Here is a 21,668-nt window from a genome sequence, read left to right as displayed (position 1 = left end):
AACCAAAATTAAGCCACGAAAAAAAATGAATTAAGTATCTGACAGATCTACCGTTAGACAACCATCAAATCATCTTATGGAAGGTATTAGAGGATTTAAAACAAAGGGAAGGCTGTCTTACAAGTCAACTGACGCATTGACGGATATAAGTTTAATAATCGAATAACTATTATAGCCTATTAGATTAAATACATTGTTTAACATGTAGATAAACGTAATTATTTGTCATATGAAACCAGGAAAATAAAATTGACCATAATTAAATCTAGAAGGAAATATATAAATTTCGTATCTGACAGATCTGGGGTTAGACAACCATCAAATTATCTTCTAGAATCCAATGACATTCCAAGACTATGAAATATAATGTATTATAGCTACGTTCCGAAATGCCTAAAACTTATTTTGTCCTTTTTGTTGTGCTTGTTTTAGGACGCTTCGTTCCAAAATCAACTGACTTCTCTTACGGAAAATTGATTTAATGTAAAATAACTATTATATTAATATATTGTTGAATATGTATAAAGATAACTTCTTTCCAGGTATGACAAAGAAAATATATGGCGGCATTAACGGAAATCAAAGCTGTAAGAAATAATAATAATGTTGGTATCTCACATATGAACAGTTAGAAAAACATCAAATTACCCTTTAGAATCCAAATACTTAAACTATTCAATATGATGTGTAACAGCTACGTTCCAAAATTAATATCAAAAAGTTTTTATTGTCCTTTTTGTTTTGTTTGTTTCGCATCTTTAATGTCCCTCAGCGTGTACATAATTTGGTTTTTCATCAAACTATGATGCCTAAACTATAAATGGCTTTTAAACGTTATTCGTCCTTGAAATTATATGTGTTTTAACAAACATTTCGCATTTATCAATCGAAATGTTACATATAATTTAATAAGTATTGATTACGAACTGTTGAACGAGCGGACAGTGGGCGAAGAGTGATAAAACTGAAATTATTTAGGATTAGACATAGAAAACCGGCAAAGTGTTTTAAAATCCCCATCATAGAAAAAATCATAGATCCCTGTCAAATCCAAACCTTCCATGAAATTCGAGGAAGAAAAGCTGCCTTCTCAAAATTATTAATTTGATAGCAGAAAATGTTTGTTTATCATAAATATTATTACAGAACGTTAATAACAACAATATATATTTATAAAATTTGGTAAATATGAAGACATCAAAACAAATGAGTCAATCTGTGGGGTTTGAATCTGTTGATAACGTTAATTTTATCGTATTTAAATTTGAACTCAAAAAAATCCATGACAAAAGTGGCAAATTAAAACAAAAGACAAATAGCGACGGGTCATTTGTTATTCAACAAACGAGATCGCGTTATAAACGAGAATTAAAATAATGTATCCAAAAAAAATGAGTCAATATATTATTACACTATTTATAATTGATTATTTGGTAACTATACGGATTGATTATACTGAAAAGTTAGAAACTTCCAGCTATATCAATGTCTATGCAATAAATAATAACTATTTCTTATGCAATGGTACGTGAACCAGCGCATTCGGCATTTCATCACAAAAATCAGAACTTACCGAATCGCTATCATCCTGACTGAAGTCCCAGGAGGGAGCCGGCGAGGCCCCGCGACTGCTATCGTTGTTGACGTTGTCGACGGTCGTCGAGGGCGGATCGTCCAGGGCCTGGTCCTCGGGGATGCTGGCGAAGTGCTGGTTGCGATGACGTGGGGCTGGCGAGACGCAGGTCTGGGGGGGCAGGTGGTGGTCCCCGGTACCGCCACTGCCCCCGCCGCTCTGGACGACGGTCACATTGAATCGTCGGCTTGGAGTGGCGGCGTTGCCTGAAACAAACACCATCTTGAGGCGATCTTGCGGCGTTACTGAGTCAACTAGTGTTGACTGATGCGTCGATGTGACATTATCAGCGTTTACGACGGACAATTAAATAATAAAATTAATCATATTGTTTTCCTTATAATTAATGATGTTAAAAGCGATTGTGGACTGAAATAAAATATTTTTTAAAGTTCAGGGGCTCGTATTTGTCTCAGGGTGTCCGATAAGTTTGCGAAGATGAAATTATAATTGAAAAAACCGCCGAAATAACCATCTATTACCTCTTCATTTGAAGGAAATAGTTTTTCAGGAATTGATGTTTGAGGTGCGAGAGGAGCCAGAAGTCGCAGTGAACTAGAACTGGTGAGTAAGGTGGGATGTTGAATCAATTCGTACACAAACTCACTGTATTTACTGCTGGCTTCTTGAGCTTCGTCACAAGGTACCTTAACTTGATGGAAAATAGTTTTCTTCTTCTGAAAAACTTGAGATTTTTGTTTCTATTCGAAGTTAATAATGAATCAATAATTAATAGTGTCCTTTTCTATTTATTAAAACGATAACGCTATATATATATATATATATATATATATATATATATACATAGTCAGCTATATGTCGTGTATTTTTGATTGACATAAGCAACAGTCAGAAATACCAAAATCTGTAGAATATTGCCAGTAGTATGGGATTTATTTAAACTAGAAGAAATAGTATCAGAAAGACAAAAACTGAGAGTGATAATGAATAAGTAGAAAGCAAAAATAATGGTAGTTGGAAAAATAGCAAACCAAGAGTCAGAAGACTTAGGCTAGCATAAATATCCAGGATAAAAAAGCATAAAATATGTAACTATAAAAGTAAACAAGCACTCTGACACAAACATATAAAATCCTGATAACATCAGTAATCAAGAAACGTCAAAAGGTGCAAAAACAAATTGAAAAATAAACTAAGAGTAAAATTGATATGAGTAAAGTGCCTAGGACATTTACTGAAAAAGGACTGAAGATAATAGAAGCGATAGAATCACGTCATCAAAATGTATGACTCCAGAGCAATGTACCGCACCAAGTAATTTATATTAGTAATATTTTGAAGAATTCTGTAGACATTTGGCAACAAGGCCTACCAATGGCAACCCAAATCGAATTACATAGACTGATTCGGCTACATGCTCCGACTCATTCAATTTATTGTTAACTCGGAACAAATGAGAAGGAAGAATTTGCTCCAAGTATGACAAGAATATCACATTTTTACTTGCAATTGGCAATATATTCGACGTGATCTATGACGCGTATTCACTGTTTTATTGCACGAGTAGTTGTTATTTCTAGATGGTCCCAAGCGGCGTTCGGTAAACTTCGACGGTTTCCGCCTGATTTGGCGACGTTGCCATTTACAAGCGATCGAGAGGTGGAATCCAAAATATTACGGCAGCCATTTTTGTTTTGATGGTTCGATTCTACCGAGTGGCGAGTGACCAACTTAGAAATCATCCCAAAAGAGTTCCAGTCTTAACCAGCCTGGTTACTGGCGTGACTGGGATCATTTTCCCTGTCGGATTTTACACTCTTGCCTAGGACAATCACAAATATTAAACAACTAGCGACCCGCCCCGGCTTCGCACGGGTGCAATGCTGATACTAAATTAAATACACTACGGAAAAAATATGAACGTTGTATATAAAAACATAGCGGCCCGCTCCGACTTTGCACGGGCATAAAATATATATGCCTATGTCACTCAATGAAAACATGATTAAAATCGATCCAGTATTTTTGGTTCATTCATTACTGCCCTTGGCCTGCACGCATTAAATTTGGAGTAAAACAATTCCTCTTCCCCTATACTTACTATGAAGATTTCCTGCTATCTTTGGAATATCTAAATTCATACAATTTTTATTACATTACACATTTTTAAACGCAAATTTTAAATTTGTAATATCTCCGAAAATATTTCTTTAATTTACATGCTGTAAGGAACAATATTGATCTATATTAATTGCACACTGTATTTAAGGTACTTAATTCGATAAGGATTAATGCCGTATTGCTTAAAATAGCCTCGTAAATAAGCCATTTTCTCACGTAAAAAGTAAACAATAAAAATGGTTAATGTGGGTTATCCCTAAAAGATAAACATATACCATCGCGGACTTTTTTGTAGACCTTTTTATGGTGTACAATACTGTAGTACATTAATTTGATCTAACTCGTAGGGTTAGGCAGCGTTTTTGCTAATTGCTAAATAAGCCTAAAAAAATAGGTTAATTTACGACATCACGTTAGAAACCTCTAAAATTAGCAATGTTGCCTTAGTATATTATGCATGTATTATACATATAAACCTTCCTCTTAAATCACTCTATCTATTGAAAAAAACCGCATCAAAATCCGTTGCGTAGTTTTAAAGATTTAAGCGCACATAGGGATATAGGGACAGAAAAGGCGACTTTGTTTTATACTATGTAGTGATGACACACATAAATTTACGACCATGCCCCAGCAGGATTTACTCTTTATTATATTCTTCAAATAAGTGTATAACTTATAAGAACTGGCAACGTCGCGTGCCAGGCATTTCAAGAATTAAACTCCTGTTATCGGACATAAATTTACGACCATGTCCCGCCAGGATTCGAACCCCCGACTATCGCAACAGTAGGAGGACCGTCCTGTCGCCTTTATCACTGCGCTAACCAGGTCGGCATCTATATAATTTACTCTATATTATATTCTTCAAATAAGTGTATAACTTACAAGAACTGGCAACGTCGCGTGCTAGGCGTTTCAAGAATTAAACTGTCGTTATCAGACGAGCTATAGTCTACAGGATGGATCACAACAGGAAAAAGCAAAAAACAGCCCAATATGGCGATAAGTAAACCAAATTAAACGTGATCTGATGGAAATGGAAATGTTATAAGATGAAATATGAAAAAAAGTTAACCAGGAAACCAAAAATAAACCAGGAACAAGCTAATCCACTCCAAAGGAAGAATCTGGAAAGCTTCTCTGTAAGTTTCATCGGATCGTTCATTCATTCATATTGATGCTCAGGTCCAATAACATCATACATACCCAATCCACCGTATTCACCAGGCAATATTCTACCTGACCGCCACTTGTTTCCACAAAAAAGCTCGTCGACACTTTCTTTTAATGAAGAAAGCACTTAAACGCATTGAAATTAAAACGTTCTATTCGAATTTATTGGCTTACGGTATACATTACACAAAGTCGATGTTTTGTCAAGAACGACGGCGATATCCCGAGAAATCCTCCTAAAATGAGAATCGAAAATAGATCCTTACTGGGGGATACATACACAAACATATTTTCGTGACCTATGTTCGTGCGTTCGGTCGAGTCAGCCATGCCGACGCTGATAACATCTACCCAGTGAGCGTGTCACCGTTGTAAATAATTATCTGTCTAGATTGGCTTGGCTAATGTACTGGGCCTGGAAAAAAGTTCCTGGCAAACTCTTTTTTTTGCTATAATTCGTTTAATTTTGGTACAGCCTAAAAATTAATTAATTTAAACCAACATTTCAGCCTGTCAACGATACTTCCTGTTAACCTTTTTAAACCTAATCTTCAAACGACACTTGCCAAAATTTCATGACAGTCTCTCGTTTAGTTTTAAGGTTACTTATTTCAAAACAATTGGTAGAAAATATTTTGGCGTGTTGATTAAACGTTCCTTTTTGATGGGAAAATATACATTGCATACTTGATCTATTTTATATCACCATATTATCATAAATGGTCTCGGTAATGGCTCGATTTAATTGTATTTCAACAGTATATCGTAAATATTATTCGATCTGTTGTGGTTCTGGGATTCAACTCATGAGGAAACCACACATCCAGTTTCTTTTTATAACCAACTTTATGTAAATGGTTGAACACAATTTTGCGGTCAGTGCCTAGTTCTATATCATCTTTCATACCAAAATTGCCAGAATGAGTCTTGGCGAACTACTTCGCTGTAGACAACACACATTTTTCCACAAAACTGTGTAGCGTTCTTCCTTTTGGCTCAATAGTATTGTAAAATATGGCGCCATTTTTCATAATTTGTCTCCATTTTCAGATGTAAACAACTCTTCAAAGACCACATCAATTTAAATGTTTGTTTTAGATTAAGGCGCTGGAGTATTGCTTTCCATGTTTCAGAAGCATTGCTTATCATACATTTAGAATGACAGCCCTTAGAAACCCAAGAAGTATCGAACTAAACTTCTACTTGAATAAAACCATCATGGGAGATCAATGTTATTTGTACTTGATGTATTTGAACTCAGCAATGAATGAAAAATGGTCGCTATACACCGCGAAAAAGCGACTCCGTAATATGACCGGATAATTTTCAGCCGATCTATTAAATCTCGAATAAGATGAGATAACAGGCCGGAGAGTATCTGACCATTGAAATAATTGACGATTTTTTGCAAAATAAAGTATTATAAGTGAGTATTTCAGATAAAAGTAAAAAAGCCGATCAATTATCTGAGATAAACACTCCATTATTTTAAAAAACATGGAATCCTTCATTTAAATATGAATTATGTTATATTTAAAACAATATATATCTATTGGCTTGATATAACAAGCACAGTAAAAGAAACCAAAAATATTACTAACATAGAGAGAACTTACTACTTCCAAATTTTATAAACTCGGTAAAGCTTACGGTCAAATTTGATCAAACGTCTTTAATTTAACTTTATTTCTGTCTTTAATTTTATTTCGCAGTATAAAAATAAATAAATTAAAATGATATTGTGTTTTAAATATAAATAAAGATAAATATATGACTGTCAATATTATCAAGTGTAGAACAAATGTGATTTAAAGTGTTATAAATATTATATATATATATATATATATATATATATATATATATACATCAGATCAATGAACAAAATTTAACCGATGACAATATACACACAGAAAGTTGTATAAATATATCAACCAGTTTTAAATGTAAACAAACATATTGGCTTCTGAGTATTATGAGAGATGTATATAGAATATATTTAGAAAACGAAATAAATCACTTTAAATATAAATATATTTTTTCAGCATAATAAGATTATACGAGCAAAAATAACTAATAGTTACTTTGTTAAAATAAAACATGTACAAAAAACGACGTATTGTTAAAGTATGACCCAGATATTATTTGAAATATTCTTAAAACCTCAAGTATCTATAATTATAGACGATGCAGATCAATGATTAAGTAAATTGGGGCATCACAGACATGGTGAGCCTCTCTCTAATTGCAGCTGTTGTATCGAAACTATCATTGGTCGGAATAATGAGGATGCCGACGACATACATGGTGAAATTAGCGACTTACTTGTTCTGGGCTGCCTGCGCCACTTATTCTTTTGGGACGACGTCTTGACCGATTCTATTGCACCATCATCGGGGTCGAAAATGTCCGTGTTCGCGTCTCACTCACTATGTACGATTGGGGTTGTTTCTGCTCGATGCATACTCCGAATTTGTCACCACCTAAAAATATCCACCGGCTATATTTAGCTTTAAACCGTTACTTGGTTATAATAATGCTCGCGATATTGTTAGACAGATGTCGTGAACACTAATAATCACATTAGCCTTACTTATACCGTTCTAAATATACGATTCTATTAGAAAATTGGCTCCGCTTCGTTCGTCTACCGCTCGCGGGTGCCGCGGATGTAACACTGTTCGAAAAAACGGGTGTTTTTAATTTTTATCGAATAATTGCACGATAACGACGCGATAATGTGCCAATAAAAATGTTCGCATCATTTACTTCAGCGTGTATCATTAAAGATGCGACGGACAACCGGAAAAATTGTTATTCCCGGGTGCTTTCGCAGGTTATATGTGGGGCAAATGTCGAGAAACGACCTTTAGCCCTCGCCGAGGGCGGAAAGATCGCGGAAAATATCCTACCTCGTCCGAAAAGCGCCTCTCTCGAGCCTGACAACGCTTCAAAGCCACCAATTTGAAAAACTAGCAATTATTTTGGTTTAGATTTTTCACGACTAGCGTTCGACGTTGCCGCATCGACACAATAAAAAATCCGCTACGTCTATGTGTCAATAAATTATTGTAATCCCCGGCAACGAAAAAACTAATCCCAACGATTAAAACACAGAACCCTTAAAAGGAAATTATCGAAACATAAAAAAACCAGCTATAACAAAAAAATACCGTGTCATAGTTAGGCAACATACAATACAACGCCTTGACGAATAACTAAATATCGGACACTCAATATAATTAAAATTTACTCTCTGATACTCTCACAATCTCTGATATTTAACTACTAAATTATCATACCCAATTAAATTACTAACAACATATTTCATCCGGATATCCATCGAAAATTCGTACGATACGACAACAGCGCGCTGAAAACCCACCGGCAATGCCCCCTGCTGTAGGTCACGGAATTAAATTTCGGTGCCTGAAAGACTGAAACGTCCGACCATCAGCTGAAAATCGAGCAAAATTGATTGTGCATTTCGCTGCGTTCTCGAATTCGACCGTTGGTGAGCAGGAATCAAGCCGAATCTATGACTTCGCGTCAATCTCGGAACGCGCCCTACAGGATATTCTACGCTGGTGCAGCGGAAATTTAATGAAATTCTTTGCATAATGTGACTGGCGATATTCACGAGCAACTTATATTTTCGGGCGACGGTTGACGTAATCAATTTTTCCGATAGATTTCTGGGAGTGTCTCGGTATTATTTATAGAAACTTGGCTTGTTTCGTACGGTCTCCTAGTAAACAAGTTATTTTGATTCAATTCTTTTTTTTTCAATCATAAACATCCGCTTCCTATAGCACACTTCGCGCAAAAAAAACAGCGAGCTGGAAATATAATTAAAAAAATTCTTCTTTTAATACCCGGTTATTTTTAGTTAAAAAATTAATTTTTACACAATACATAATATCAGCAATAATATAATGAATTAAGTATTTTTTTATTTTTGAAAGAATATGCGCAAATCGCTTTGTTCCGAGCGCAAAAAGAAACAAATGATTACCGTATGTAATTGACGTGTCTTTGTTGACGTCTCGTACCTAACCTTACTTAAGAGAAATCAAAATCTAAGATGTAGGTTGTAGGAAACTTTCTAAACTCTTTTTTTAGTACTAACATATTTAAGTAATGGTTAGCATAAATAGATCCTTCCTTTACGGGGTCGGATTCGCCTCTCTAACATGGATAATATCCTTTTACCTGTATACTCAGCTCTCTACGTCGTTATCAACAAACTCCTCGAAATATTTCATTCCCCATTCTGAAAATACCAAACACCCGAACCAAATTAGCAAATATGAGGAGAAATACTCGGACAAAAGTTATTACAGGAAGAATCAGGGTGGTGGTACCTTCAACAGTAACTCCTTAATTGAGAAACTGAGGCCTGTCGAGGTTGGGTCCAGTGGAAGCAATAAATTAGATGAGGGTATTATTTAAATCACTATTATTCGGTAGTAATATTACACTAACTATGTTTTTATTGTAGAGTTATTTGAGTTGGGTCTTGTGAACAATAAAATTGAACAAAGTATCAAGGATGAGGGCTATAAGACTCATGCCTATAATGTTTTAATTAGTAATAAATTAGGTTACAATAGAACCATTCCGGACACAAGAAATGCTCTGTAAGTACACTGGTGTTTCAATTAAATGTCTGTACTTGTCCCTATTGCCAATATTTTAGATGTAAAAATGTTACATATGTTAAGGACCTACCCTCTGCTAGCATCATAATATGTTTTTATAATGAACATAACAATACTCTACTGAGAACAATTCACTCGATATTAAATAGAACTCCAAAGAATCTCTTACATGAAATTATTTTAGTGAATGATCATAGTGATTTGGAACATTTACATGAACAGATTCGGGATTATTTAGAATCCCATCACTTAAATAAGGTGAAGCTGTTTAAGACTGAACAACGTGAAGGACTGATAAGGGCCAGGATTTTTGGTGCTGAAAGAGCAAAAGGACAAGTAATATAACTTAATTTAGGGAAAGGTAATTGACATGATATTCTTGGATGCATATTTAGGTTCTGATATTTCTGGATAGTCATATAGAAGTGAATGTGGGTTGGATTGAGCCTCTCTTGAGCAGGATTAATGAGAAAAAATCCAATGTTGTCATGCCTGTTATTGATATCATCAACCCTGACACCTTTGGTTACAGTTCCAGTCCTTTGGTTAGAGGTGGTTTCAATTGGGGGCTCCATTTTAAATGGGAAAACCTTCCCAAAGGTACATTGTCTGCTCCTGAAGATTTTGTGAAACCTATAAAGTCACCAACAATGGCCGGTGGTCTGTTTGCTATAAACAGGGCTTATTTTATTGATATTGGGGAATACGATGCTGGAATGAACATTTGGGGTGGAGAGAACTTGGAGATGTCTTTCAGGGTAATGAAGCAATAATATGAACCATCATGGAGTATGGGAAATTGAGGTTTTAGGTGTGGATGTGTGGAGGTTCACTGGAATTAATACCCTGCAGCAGAGTGGGTCATATTTTCAGACACCGGCGTCCATATGGTTCCCCAGATGGACAGGACACCATGTTGCATAATTCCTTGAGGGTGGCCAATGTTTGGATGGATGATTACAAAGTACGTTTTCAGTTTTCTTTAAGCGAATTCCTCAAATTAATGAAAATATTACAGGACTATTTCTATAATCAAAACAAGCATGCCAAAAATGTTGATTTTGGAGATATCAGCTCCAGGATAGAGTTGAGGAAGGAGTTAAAATGTCAGGACTTTGACTGGTACCTTAGATACGTTTACCCAGAACTGATACTGCCCAGTGATGATGATGCCCGTTTGAAGAAGAAATGGTCGGCTTTGGAACATGACAAATTTCAGCCATGGCACTCACGCAAAAGGAATTATGTTGACCAATTCCAGATAAGGTACCATAATATAGCTCAAAATCATCGTTTTTATTTCCTGACACATTCCAGATTGAGAAACACCTCTCTATGCATCCAAAGTGCTAAAGATATAAAAACCAAAGGGGGTTCATTGATTTTGCGACCATGTACAGCTCAAAAGAATCAAATGTGGTATAGGACTGATAAAAACGAGTTGGTTCTCGCCCAGCTCTTGTGTTTACAAGCATCAAATCCAAACCCTATCCTATATAAATGTCACGAATTAGGAGCAGATCAAGAATGGAAGCATAAAGATGAGGTAAATTGATGATCGAAGGAGTTTTTGTTAATTTAATCATCACTAATTCTTCCAGAACAATACACCAATATATAACCTGGGTGCTGGAATGTGTTTGGGTGTCAGTAAAAAGAAAGTCAATGCTGTTTTAGAAATGAAACTGTGTTCTGATCCAGATCTGAGTACATGGGATTTGGTGAGCTAGTGCTATGAGAAAAGGGGATCGTTGACTGATAAAATATATTATAACTAAAATCATTATATGGCTAAGATAATGTGCCAAAACTAGAATTTCAAATGATATTAATCGATCTGATTAGTTTTAAGTAATTCATACATTTTTTACAGTTTATTTCAGTTAATATCAAGAGAACACATATTTATTTTTATCTGTTTGATACTATCACTTTATATTATATTATAAAATATTTTGTTTATTATATATTAAAAATAAATATTTTCTAAAGTTACTTTTCTTTTTTTTTTATGAAGAATATTAGACTTATTAAATTGTAGAATTTCTGAGAAGCAGCGTTATTTGGATATTAATTTAAACAGATAATAGATTGTTAAAAAATATCACTCACCTAATAAAGTCTGGTAAATTTTTGGCCAATTCTTTCGGGTGCTTTCCATAACGAATTCTTTATTTTTACAGGTAAGTTTATAAAATAACACTAAATGTTCACTTTCAACTTTTTATTAATAAAAATATCAATACTTCAAATATATGAATGATATATATATTTTGTATATTATTTCATTATAATTTTCTTTCACCCAAACCACAATTGTTAAATTTTATTAGATCTATGTCTAACAGTTGAATATGTTTTATAATAATGACATTTGTATAAGCAATAAAAAGTAATATATTTATTACTGAACTAACTGGATGTATTTCCAAGAGGTACTGTGTATCGTACTGCGATTCTTTATATATTTTCGTAAATGATCCTGAAATGTAACTTTCCTTTTTTGAAACTCATGCTTTTCTAAAAAAATGCTAGTCTTAATATTTGACGTTTACCTGGCCAGAGACGTCTAATTTTTTCTTTGTTTTAAACTATTAACAATAGTCTTTTAATGACAGTGACAATCGGAGTTTTGTTTTAAAAATAATTATATAGTTAGAAAAACTATGTTATTCTGTTTGGTTATTTTTAATCAAGTATAATGTGTAATTTTAAGGAATGTATATAATTTATATTATATATTATTTATTTTAACTATAAAAGAACTTATTAACAATAATAGCTTAATTTTAACAATAAACTGAACTAGAAGTCCATACGAATTCGAGTGTTTATGCTATCTGCTGATCATCGAAAATCAATCATCGTCCATTTTTTTGTTCTGACAAAAATGACTGCAAATATCAATGTTTTCTGCAGTGATTGGTTTCGGTGGTTTGTGATTTCTGTTGTTTTAGTCTTAGAGAGTATGAACTCTATGGTTTTAGTGCAATTAATAAACACAAACAGTTCATATTTACTGCGGTGTATTTTACGTCCATATTTAAGTTTCAATTTCACATGTTTTTTTTATCATTCAATTCTTCAATCATGTTTTTATGACAGTGACAGTTTGGGGTTTTATTTAAGAAATAAGGATTTTGTTAAAATGACAATGTTACTTTATGAATTTTTGGATTTTTTATTAAGAACTCTGTAAAAAATTTGTTAGGAATTATCCAATATTAAAGTTTATTTTTGAAATTAATAAGTACACTAAACTGAACGTTGCCAGCTTTCATATTCTTTCTTCATTTTGAAAAAAGTATATATTCTATTTACAATTTAACTATTTTTTTAAATTATTTATTTAATATTTAAAATTTATGATGTTAATGATATTTAGTGGCGTTCAAGGTTGCGGAGTATATATTTATGTGATTTTGAAGGCAGTTAGGTTTGTTTTGTTTTATTGTTCAAGTCTGGAGAAATATTAACAGGGACAACAATAGAACGAACAACTATTCTGAATATTTTATAATGTCATTAATAAGATTTTCATATTCCCTTTGATATTGGATCTTGTTGCCTGATGCTGTACTGGCGGATGGTGGTCGACCAACGTACCTAAGAGTTTAATATAGTATTTTAAATAGAATTTGATGGTTTTGTATCTGATTACGTAATGAGTCTCGTTCCTTTCAAAGCCGTCTCGAACCTAGGCTGCATGTATGTCCAACAGCCCGAATTTTTGTGTTCTTCTTGCCCCCAAACGATCTGGGCGTTTTTGTATTTGTTACATTCCTCGATAATTAGGTCGTAAGGGAACGGGCACATCTGCAAAAGTCAATAGAGTTTAACAATGATGTTTTATGGTGTTGAGTGAAGTATTTATGCCTGTTCTATACGTGTTATAGCGATGTGATGGTCGAGATTTTTCTCTTGGACAGTCTTGGCGAAATCGTAGTACACTTTTCCCGAACAAAATACTAATTTCTTGACATTGTCGGGATCTTCTGAACTTCGTCCTTGTGAAGGTATTATCCTTTGAAACTCTGTTCCTGGAATTTTAATGTTATTATTATTGACGAATGTTTCTTTCGGAGGTTGTACTTGTACCTTCTACCATCTCGCTGAAACTGCTTCTGGCTTCGGTGTGACGCAACAGGCTTTTTGGTGTTAAGAGAATCAGCGGTTTTCTGTGTTTATAAGGGGTAAAATTTACAAAGTTATTTGATTTATTACTTGATAATTATTATATGAATGTTATTTTCTTAGAAGATATTTAAGTACACATTTATAGCCCATATATGAGTGTTCCATATTTAGAATTCAATAAAATTTATGAACTGTTCCATATTCAGCATCTATTTTGCAATTTTGTTTAATGATCAATTTTGAAGATATGGTTTATCAAGAAGAATATAAAAATGTTACTGAATATAAGTGATTAATATTACGTTAATAAAATGTTGATTTTTATATGGTTTTTTACTTTTGAACCACAAACAAAATGGTAGTTCATGTTTAGTTGCTTTCCTTTATGTTTATTACGACTTTGCTTTGTCTCCAAAGTCGTTAAAAGGCCATACCCATACAAAAGGACGAAGAGCAGAAATACCATACCTGAAAGGGAGTTTTATCTGTCTTCGAATTATATGAAAATAGTTAGCTGGTGTTGTACAGTTAGCCACAATCCAGTTGATATCGTTGAGTTGATTCATTGCGAAAGTTGGCGTGTTTGGAGGCAAATAATCAGGATCATCCGAGGTCAGTTCCAGGTAGCGTTCGACTCTGGCGCTGGAATGCTCTGGGCCTTGGCCTGCAACATCAGACCTGCATAAATATCACCAAATAAACCAAACGGATTTGTTGGTACCTTCAAGACCGTGCGGTAGAAGACACACCATACCGCACTGCCGTATCCATTTACTCTGACCGCTGGCTATCATGGTATCGAACATGGTCTGCGCGTTGTTAGCGAAATCTCCGAATTGGGCTTCCCAGATCACTAACGAGTTGGGATTTGCCATCGAGTACCCGTGTTCGAAGCCCAACACGCCGTATTCCGATATGGGACTGTTGCAAACTACGTACTTGGCTTGGTCAGGAAACAAATCTTGTAAATATCTTCAAGAAACATGGTGGAACGTAAACATCTTGTTGCCATTTATTTAGAATGGCAAGGAAAAAGGGAAATTACGGATAAATGGAAAAACTATTGAGTTGGTACTGTTATTTTGTGAGTGAGTGAGCTTTTCGTGGCTGATAAATAAGTATATAATAGCACAATCATAGTGTTGCAACATGGCAAAACTGAGATATAGTCTGTTCAAAGTTATTTTGTACATACGTCATTTAAATTTGTGACATAAAAACGTCGCAATGTTGCCACATCAACTCTGAGCTTTAGTTCAGTTTGGCATACGATAAAATTCTAATCAAAATAAGATAATTGAACAAAAATGTTGTCAAATATAATTTATTTTATTTTATTTTTACATTATAGTTCATCTAAAAATTACAGTTAATTATACAGCCACAATAGTTTATAGGTTAGAATTATAACCTCTTATCGCTATTGCCTTCAAGAATTTTGCATACGTCTGACATCCGGACGACTTTAACAGGCTTATTTATTTATGCGTTCGAACTAATCAGACAGCACTGTGTCTCCTTTTAGCTGGAATAAAGTGACAAGGAAAATATTGTCTGATTCTGAAACCTATTGACAAATTACGGCAGGTAATACATTAAACATCTTGATGACGTATGTACAAAAAACTTTGAATAGACTATCGATCAGTTTCAAAAAGAGATCAAAAAGTATAGGACAGAGAGAACACATTTTGGTTGGCCTTGTTTCTTTACTGTTTTGTTTAACTATATTTGTTTTTATTTCAATTTTGGTTCAGTTGTACTTTGTATTATGTGCAAAACTGTAATTCTGGATCCATGTATAGCAGCTGTTACTAAATAAATTGCAGAAATCAATTAACGCCCTCCACCAAACTGTCATCAAGAAGTGTTAAAGTTAAAAGAAGGGAAGTTGATAAATCTTGGTTCTACATATTCTTTCATATAATTGCTCGACTGCTTCAAGGTCATCGTCTTGACTTTTCCTCAACTTCCTATTTTCTAATTACAGTGGTATGGCTAATATAATTCTGATTCTTACGTGTAACGGACTGCGTCTTTTGTCTGATGATGGACCACGTGGTGACGATGAGAAAACGTTCCTCGCTCTACGTCTTCTCCAGACAGCCTGACGTGTATCCCTTCTTTTAACAGTGATCCGAAAGTCAAGGCTTCTCCCAGCGCCCAATCGCACTTTTTACTTTGCACCAACTCCATTCTTTGATTGAATATTCTCTGCAAACCTGCAAATATTATAAATATAATTTAATTACTTCATCCTGTTTCCTATATTCCTATTTTATCCTGAGTTTACAGGTATTGCACTTGTTTATTGTTGAGTAATAAAATGTCTCAATACTTTTTTAGTTAAAATGATTTCTTCTGGAAACAGCGGTGAACAAGGGCGAAAAATGGTTGAACTATGATTACCAAAAGGGTAAGGTGGTAAATAAAATAAATCTTTACAGGCTTACTTTTGTGTATTACGAAATCTCCTGGCGGGGGACTAGAAAATTTCGTGGCAATATGCTGAAGAACATCTTCCGTGACTCCTGTTGGCTCGCACTTCGTAACATCCTTGTTCTTGAAGAAGTTTTTCCAGGGAGCATCGATCCAGTCACTGAATCTGACCGTGGTCTCTTGTGACGCCTTCTTGAAACCATTCTCGCAAACTTCCTCGTAATCTTTCTTGTATTTCAGGATCTCTTCTTCAGTCACTATACCTGGAAGGTTTTTGAAAATATTCTCCACTGAAGATGTATCAGAAGATCATGAGAAACCTTGTTGTTTGGTGGCTTCGCAATACTTCTCCCATACATTCTTCATAGCCTTGATCTTGGTGTACATTATGGGTTGAGTGAACATGGGTTCGTCCATCTCGTTGTGGCCGTGCTTTCTGTAACACACCAAGTCGACGACGACGTCTTTCTTGAACTGGCTCCTCCATTCTGCTGCCGTCTTGGACACGTACACAACGCTCTCCGGGTCGTCACTGTTTACGTGAAATATGGGGGCATTCACTACCCTTGCTACGTCTAAATATTTCCCTTATTTAATGATGTAGTTCGATGGTGACATAAAGCTTCGTACCTGTACAATATGGAGATGAACGAGAGTATCTCGGATCTGTGGTGAAACCAATCTGATTGTTGATGACCACGTGAATGGTGCCTCCTGTTTTGAAATTCGGGAGTTCAGCGAAGTGAATGGTCTCGTAACATACGCCCTCTCCAGAAAGTGAAGCATCACCGTGAATGAGGATCGGTATAACCTAACAGAAACTGACACTGACTGGAAAAATATCAGGCCTATAAATTCGTTTTAAAGGATTCTTTGGAAATTGAAGCTTTAATGCGAATTTAATACAATTAGTACAATGTATTTTATTCAAAGTACGATATTTTCGCATCTTTCAGCCAATTTACGGATACCATCTCGAAAGGACGATGTATCTTTTGAGGCTATCCACGAATCTGTCCATCCTTTGGTATCTTCAAAATAAGGGAAGGGCTGTTCAGGCAGATCTCGATTCATATACCAGAATATGTAGAAATCAGAAGGAACAAGGTCTGGAGAATACGCTGGGTAGGGTAGCACTTCCCATTTTTTTCGTCAAGCTTCGTCATGCTGAAGAACAATATTGTTGTGTCTTTGCTCGTATTACGCCCATTTTTCGCTCAGTGCTTGGTTCAAACGCATCAATTGTAGTAAGGAGTGATCACCATTGATAGTTTTATTAGGTTTTAGCTCTTAACCAAGCTAATCCCACTAATTACGGAGCATTAGCTTGGGGCTATGGATATTCGGCTTTGTCGTTGATGTTGATATCGTAAAGAATCCACTTTTCATTTCCAGTAACACATTTCTGAATTTGTCGTTGAAACAGCATTTCACACGTCTTTCAATGTCTCTTGACTTCAATTCATATGGCACAAATTATCCAAGTTTTTGGGCCATTCCAATGTTTTTTAAGCTACTGGAAATGATTTCTTGTGTTACGACCAATAATTCTGTATGTTCTTCACACGTTTCATATGGATCATCATTAACTAATTCTTTCAGATCATCCTCTTAAAATTTTCTCGACTGGACATATTGAAATCGATGAAGCATGGCTGCCATAAGCTGGCCACAAAAATCGATGACCTTCAGTCGCCTTTTTCTTTAAATTCAAATAAAATTCAGGACAAATTTAGACATTTTTAACGCACAGGGGAAATGTTTTGTTGACACCATAGAATAATATATCGAGTATTACTTAATACATATAAGTTCAGAATTACTTTGCGTGGTCTTACAAGAAGGCACTGATAATGTCATTTAATGGGTTAATTTAAATTACCATTATAGACACCTGTAAATAAAATATTTTACTAGGAAGGCATTTCATCGGTTGATTATTTCAAACGCATCACGTATCATCACAGAAATAGCGTCACAAACAAAATAGAAACAAACATCTTGTTTTAGAAATGAGCCAATCAAATGCCTTTGTAGAGCAATTCAAACGAACTAATAAAAGAAGTGGACTCAGTGCCTCCATTGGTGAAACCACACAAAACATTTCCTCGGTTTCGCCTGTTTAAGTTAAACCTCTATATAATACTCTATGGTTTACACTTCGCCGTTTGTTACAAGTGTACCCGATGGGATTTAATTCACAGTAACACCACCTGTTGTAAATCTTTTAAAATTAATTCATACGCCTAAGCCTAAATCAGGATAACTATGAACCTTTTTCTGTTCAACATCTTTGAGGGAGAATTGTTCAGCGCGAACTCGTCCTTCACAAACCGGATTGACTTGCTCCAGGTGCGACGGGTTCGCCACCAGGACTATCTTCAGGGGCTTGTTGGTATATTTATTTTCCCTGGAACGAACACGATGAAGCTCGGTGGTCTTTATCGATTTCAATTAACGCAAACCCTTCGGAATAAACTCCCAGGTGATACTTGACATCTCCGGAACCCTCGTCCTCTGGCTCCAAGGTTTGGAATTGGGCGAAGATTTTCTCCAAGGGTTTCCTACAGATGTTGGCCAGTATGTTCAGACGTCCCCGATGGGCCATACCTATGACTATCATCTCGGCGCCCAGCTGCACCGACGTGTCGATGATGCTCTTCATGCACGGGATGAGTACTTCGCAACCTTCGACGCCGAATCTCTTCTCGCTCGACCACTTTTTTTGCAAAAAGGCCTCGAATCTATTTAAAATTTCATTAGGACGTGATTCTGCTAACAGGTCAATCGAAAAATCCGCGGCCTACCATAGAAAAACACATTTTTTTGGAAAAATTAGTTTTTTTATTTAACATAATTTCCTTCAAGGGTGATACGCTGATTATAGCGACCCTCCAACTTTTCGATACGCTCTGTATATATATATATATATATATATATATATATATATATATATATATATATATATATATATATATATATATACGATACAATTAACCCTTTGCTTCAAAATAGGCCTCACTTTCGGCGATCACCTCTTCATTCGACGAACATTTCTTCCCAGCGAGCATTCTTTTGAGATCTGAGAACAGGAAATAGTCGCTGGGGGCCAGATCTGGGGAATACGGTGGATGAGGAATCAATTCGAAGCCCAATTCATGGATTTTTTACATCGTTTTCACTAACTTGTGATACGGTGCATTGTCTTGATAAAGCAACACTTTCTTTTTCTACATCTAAACTTAGCATACCAATGCTTGATGGTTGACTTTCCTGGTGTAGTGTCCAGAAACTCGGCACCAAGTTAAGTTTTGCTTCAACTGTATTTTTTCCCTTCAAAAAGCAATATTTTATCAACACGCGAAATTCCTTTTAAACCATCCTTTTCACAATAACAAAAGTTGCTTCCTTTAAAATGATATAATTCACAAACTAATGATCCGACAGCTGTCGAATTTATACACGCATCTTTTGTGGGTTAGGGCTAACAAAAAAACATATGGATTTAATTCTAGTAGCGCCATCTATGCGTCAGGCCTGGGACTTTTTAATTGACCTGTTATAATTTTGGAAGACGCATTACAATACTCCTCTCGCCAGTCTCGACAACAGAGACCTTTTCTCGTGCTTGGACAGTTTGATGACACCAGGTACCTCGAAACGTTCCCGTATCCAGTTGCATTCCTCTACATTATTGATGTGCATGTATTCTATACCGATATGTCGACAGTACGCTAGTTCTAGGCGTTTGATGATCTCCTTCAGAGGCAGGGAACGTTCTTTGCCACCGATTCGGGTTGATGGTGGAAGGATATAGGGTTTGTTCCACATAGTTTCGTCTAAAATTATCGTTATTCAGGATGGCTGACATCACCAATAATACCTACTTATTTTATGATATCTTATAACTTCCGGCGGACTACCGAACTTGTCGGAGAGCGTGGTATTCCAGTCGTTTATGTCGAACATGTCTTGCAGGGGGTTTGTTCTGGCCACCAGATGACCTCGAACCTACCAACGTTCGGACGATGAGCTTAAAATGAATCTTAACTTCTTCACTATTGGTACCTGATAGCTCCGGATGATGGCCTGAACGCTTAAATGTTCTTCGGTAGTGCTTAGGTTAGTATCAGTGACGCTCTGCACTGTTTGCTTTGGTACAGGCTGATGACTATAGCCAGGTTCCAATGTTGGTGGCCTGTGGTACACTCCAGTACGAAAATACGCATCCCAAGACTGTTTATGTTTAAACAAATTGTTTATTGAGTTTGTTTAAATATATATGTAAAAGTAATTCGATTTGAGTGTATATTATTGAAGATGTCTTACGATTTGTTGATCTAGTTGGTGCTAACAGTACTAGTTGAATAAGTAAAGAAGCTGAATAATACAAACTATTATATTTATATTTAAGTGTTGTTTGTGTTGTATATGGCCATTCGAATAAAGAATTAGATTGCTCGATAAAGATATTGGTTAGAATCATACTTTTCTTAATTCTTAGCTAGGGCCTGATGATGGCCACACCATTATTACATATATACTTATTTGTTATCAACATATGCAGGGGCAATTAAGTTTTCACGAGAAAATACGATATGATGAATATTAGTAAAATAGATGGCAATCATAAAATATTTGTACTAAATTTTATGTTAAAGCCAAATGATGAGATCAAAGATGAGAAGGAATTATTATGCTGAAAAAACAGTGATATTGTGTCTCTATGGCTTCATTTTAAGTACGAGTAAGTACGAAGAGTGGAAGCTAATTATTGCTAAAGATAGCGTCAAAAAACTGCTGGAATTTTATTTAGTTGAAGACAAAATCCTAGATTTGGCAACGGATCCAGTCACAGAAACATTTTGCTGTTATTTATTTATAATAAATTTTCACTAGTATCTTTAATTTATAAAATTTCTCAGGCAGTCAAACCAACTTTAGACACTTTTACCTTTTTCTCTACATGATAATGTATTTAAAAATTTTCTAAACCTATTTGTCAATATTAATTTCAATGAAAAACGCGATATTAAGTTTGTTTACCACATGAACACTGTTGGGATCCCTCAACCAGGCATTGTACATTTCTTCTAAATACTGACTTGAACTTGGGTTCAGGAATGAGTTCTCATTTACCGATGCCTTGGAGAAATTTCTTCGAGAAGGCCCGATATAGCGAGCCAACCTCGACATATTGCTATCTTCTCTTATTCGATATATTAAATAACTGAAATTTATTTTAGTTTTTGTGTTCGGTTTTCTGGATGACAAGTGTCATTTCAGTCATAACCTATCAATTTATTTTGCAAATATTTTATACAGAAATGAAGACAAATAAAGTTTTTTTCAACGATTTTTATTGTCTTTTTTCGATTGGTCAGAAACAGATTCCATCAAAAAACAGAGGGAAATTTTGAAGGAAATTACTTGACGAAGGCTTTGAAAAAGCTGCTTGGATAACTTTTAGCTGAGAGACTATAGCTAGATATATACCTATCTATCTATCTATTAATTTATTACTACTTTTCATTTGTACTTGG

At 35.1% G+C, this 21,668-nt stretch overlaps 2 protein-coding genes across 2 annotated transcripts; one reads left to right on the top strand and one right to left on the bottom strand.

Moving 5' to 3' along the window:
• The first annotated feature begins 8,507 nt into the window (after nt 1–8,507).
• Nucleotides 8,508–11,544, top strand: Pgant35A (Polypeptide N-acetylgalactosaminyltransferase 35A). The gene is made up of 8 exons (XM_076414125.1): nt 8,508–9,329; nt 9,390–9,528; nt 9,588–9,885; nt 9,945–10,307; nt 10,361–10,513; nt 10,568–10,815; nt 10,867–11,095; nt 11,151–11,544. The coding sequence occupies exons 1-8, from the start codon at nt 9,029–9,031 to the stop codon at nt 11,277–11,279; spliced, it is 1,860 nt and encodes a 619-aa protein (XP_076270240.1). The 5' UTR covers nt 8,508–9,028; the 3' UTR covers nt 11,280–11,544.
• Nucleotides 11,545–12,981: 1,437 nt separating this feature from the next.
• Nucleotides 12,982–21,384, bottom strand: LOC143203189 (2-oxoglutarate dehydrogenase complex component E1-like). Its single transcript, XM_076415322.1, has 16 exons — nt 21,172–21,384; nt 20,194–20,361; nt 20,013–20,136; nt 19,709–19,964; nt 18,591–18,869; nt 18,400–18,535; nt 16,756–16,936; nt 16,446–16,700; nt 16,140–16,388; nt 15,707–15,908; nt 14,408–14,658; nt 14,155–14,350; nt 13,648–13,727; nt 13,426–13,589; nt 13,211–13,365; nt 12,982–13,155 (listed from the first exon to the last, which is right to left on the bottom strand). Exons 1-16 carry the CDS (start codon nt 21,319–21,321, stop codon nt 13,050–13,052), a joined length of 2,952 nt encoding a protein of 983 aa, XP_076271437.1. The 5' UTR covers nt 21,322–21,384; the 3' UTR covers nt 12,982–13,049.
• Nucleotides 21,385–21,668: the final 284 nt, after the last annotated feature.

Source organism: Rhynchophorus ferrugineus, unplaced genomic scaffold, assembly GCF_030347505.1.
Source record: "Rhynchophorus ferrugineus isolate W39M unplaced genomic scaffold, kcgeb_rfMv2 rfM9, whole genome shotgun sequence".
In the NCBI taxonomy this organism is placed as follows: Eukaryota; Metazoa; Arthropoda; class Insecta; order Coleoptera; family Curculionidae; genus Rhynchophorus; species Rhynchophorus ferrugineus.
The sequence above is the reverse complement of the archived record's forward strand: the minus strand, read 5'-3'. Positions and strand labels throughout refer to the sequence as shown.

Coding starts and splice junctions, on each gene's coding strand:
- Pgant35A (XM_076414125.1), top strand. CDS start 9,029: ATGGTTAGCATAAATAGATCCTTCCTTTACGGGGTCGGATTCGCCTCT. Junction 9,330..9,389: donor AAGCAATAAATTAGATGAGG/GTATTATTTAAA, acceptor TTTTTATTGTAG/AGTTATTTGAGTTGGGTCTT. Junction 10,816..10,866: donor GTTGACCAATTCCAGATAAG/GTACCATAATAT, acceptor GACACATTCCAG/ATTGAGAAACACCTCTCTAT.
- LOC143203189 (XM_076415322.1), bottom strand. CDS start 21,321: ATGTCGAGGTTGGCTCGCTATATCGGGCCTTCTCGAAGAAATTTCTCC. Junction 19,965..20,012: donor TATAAGATATCATAAAATAA/GTAGGTATTATT, acceptor CGATAATTTTAG/ACGAAACTATGTGGAACAAA. Junction 13,590..13,647: donor TTTCAGCGAGATGGTAGAAG/GTACAAGTACAA, acceptor TTAAAATTCCAG/GAACAGAGTTTCAAAGGATA.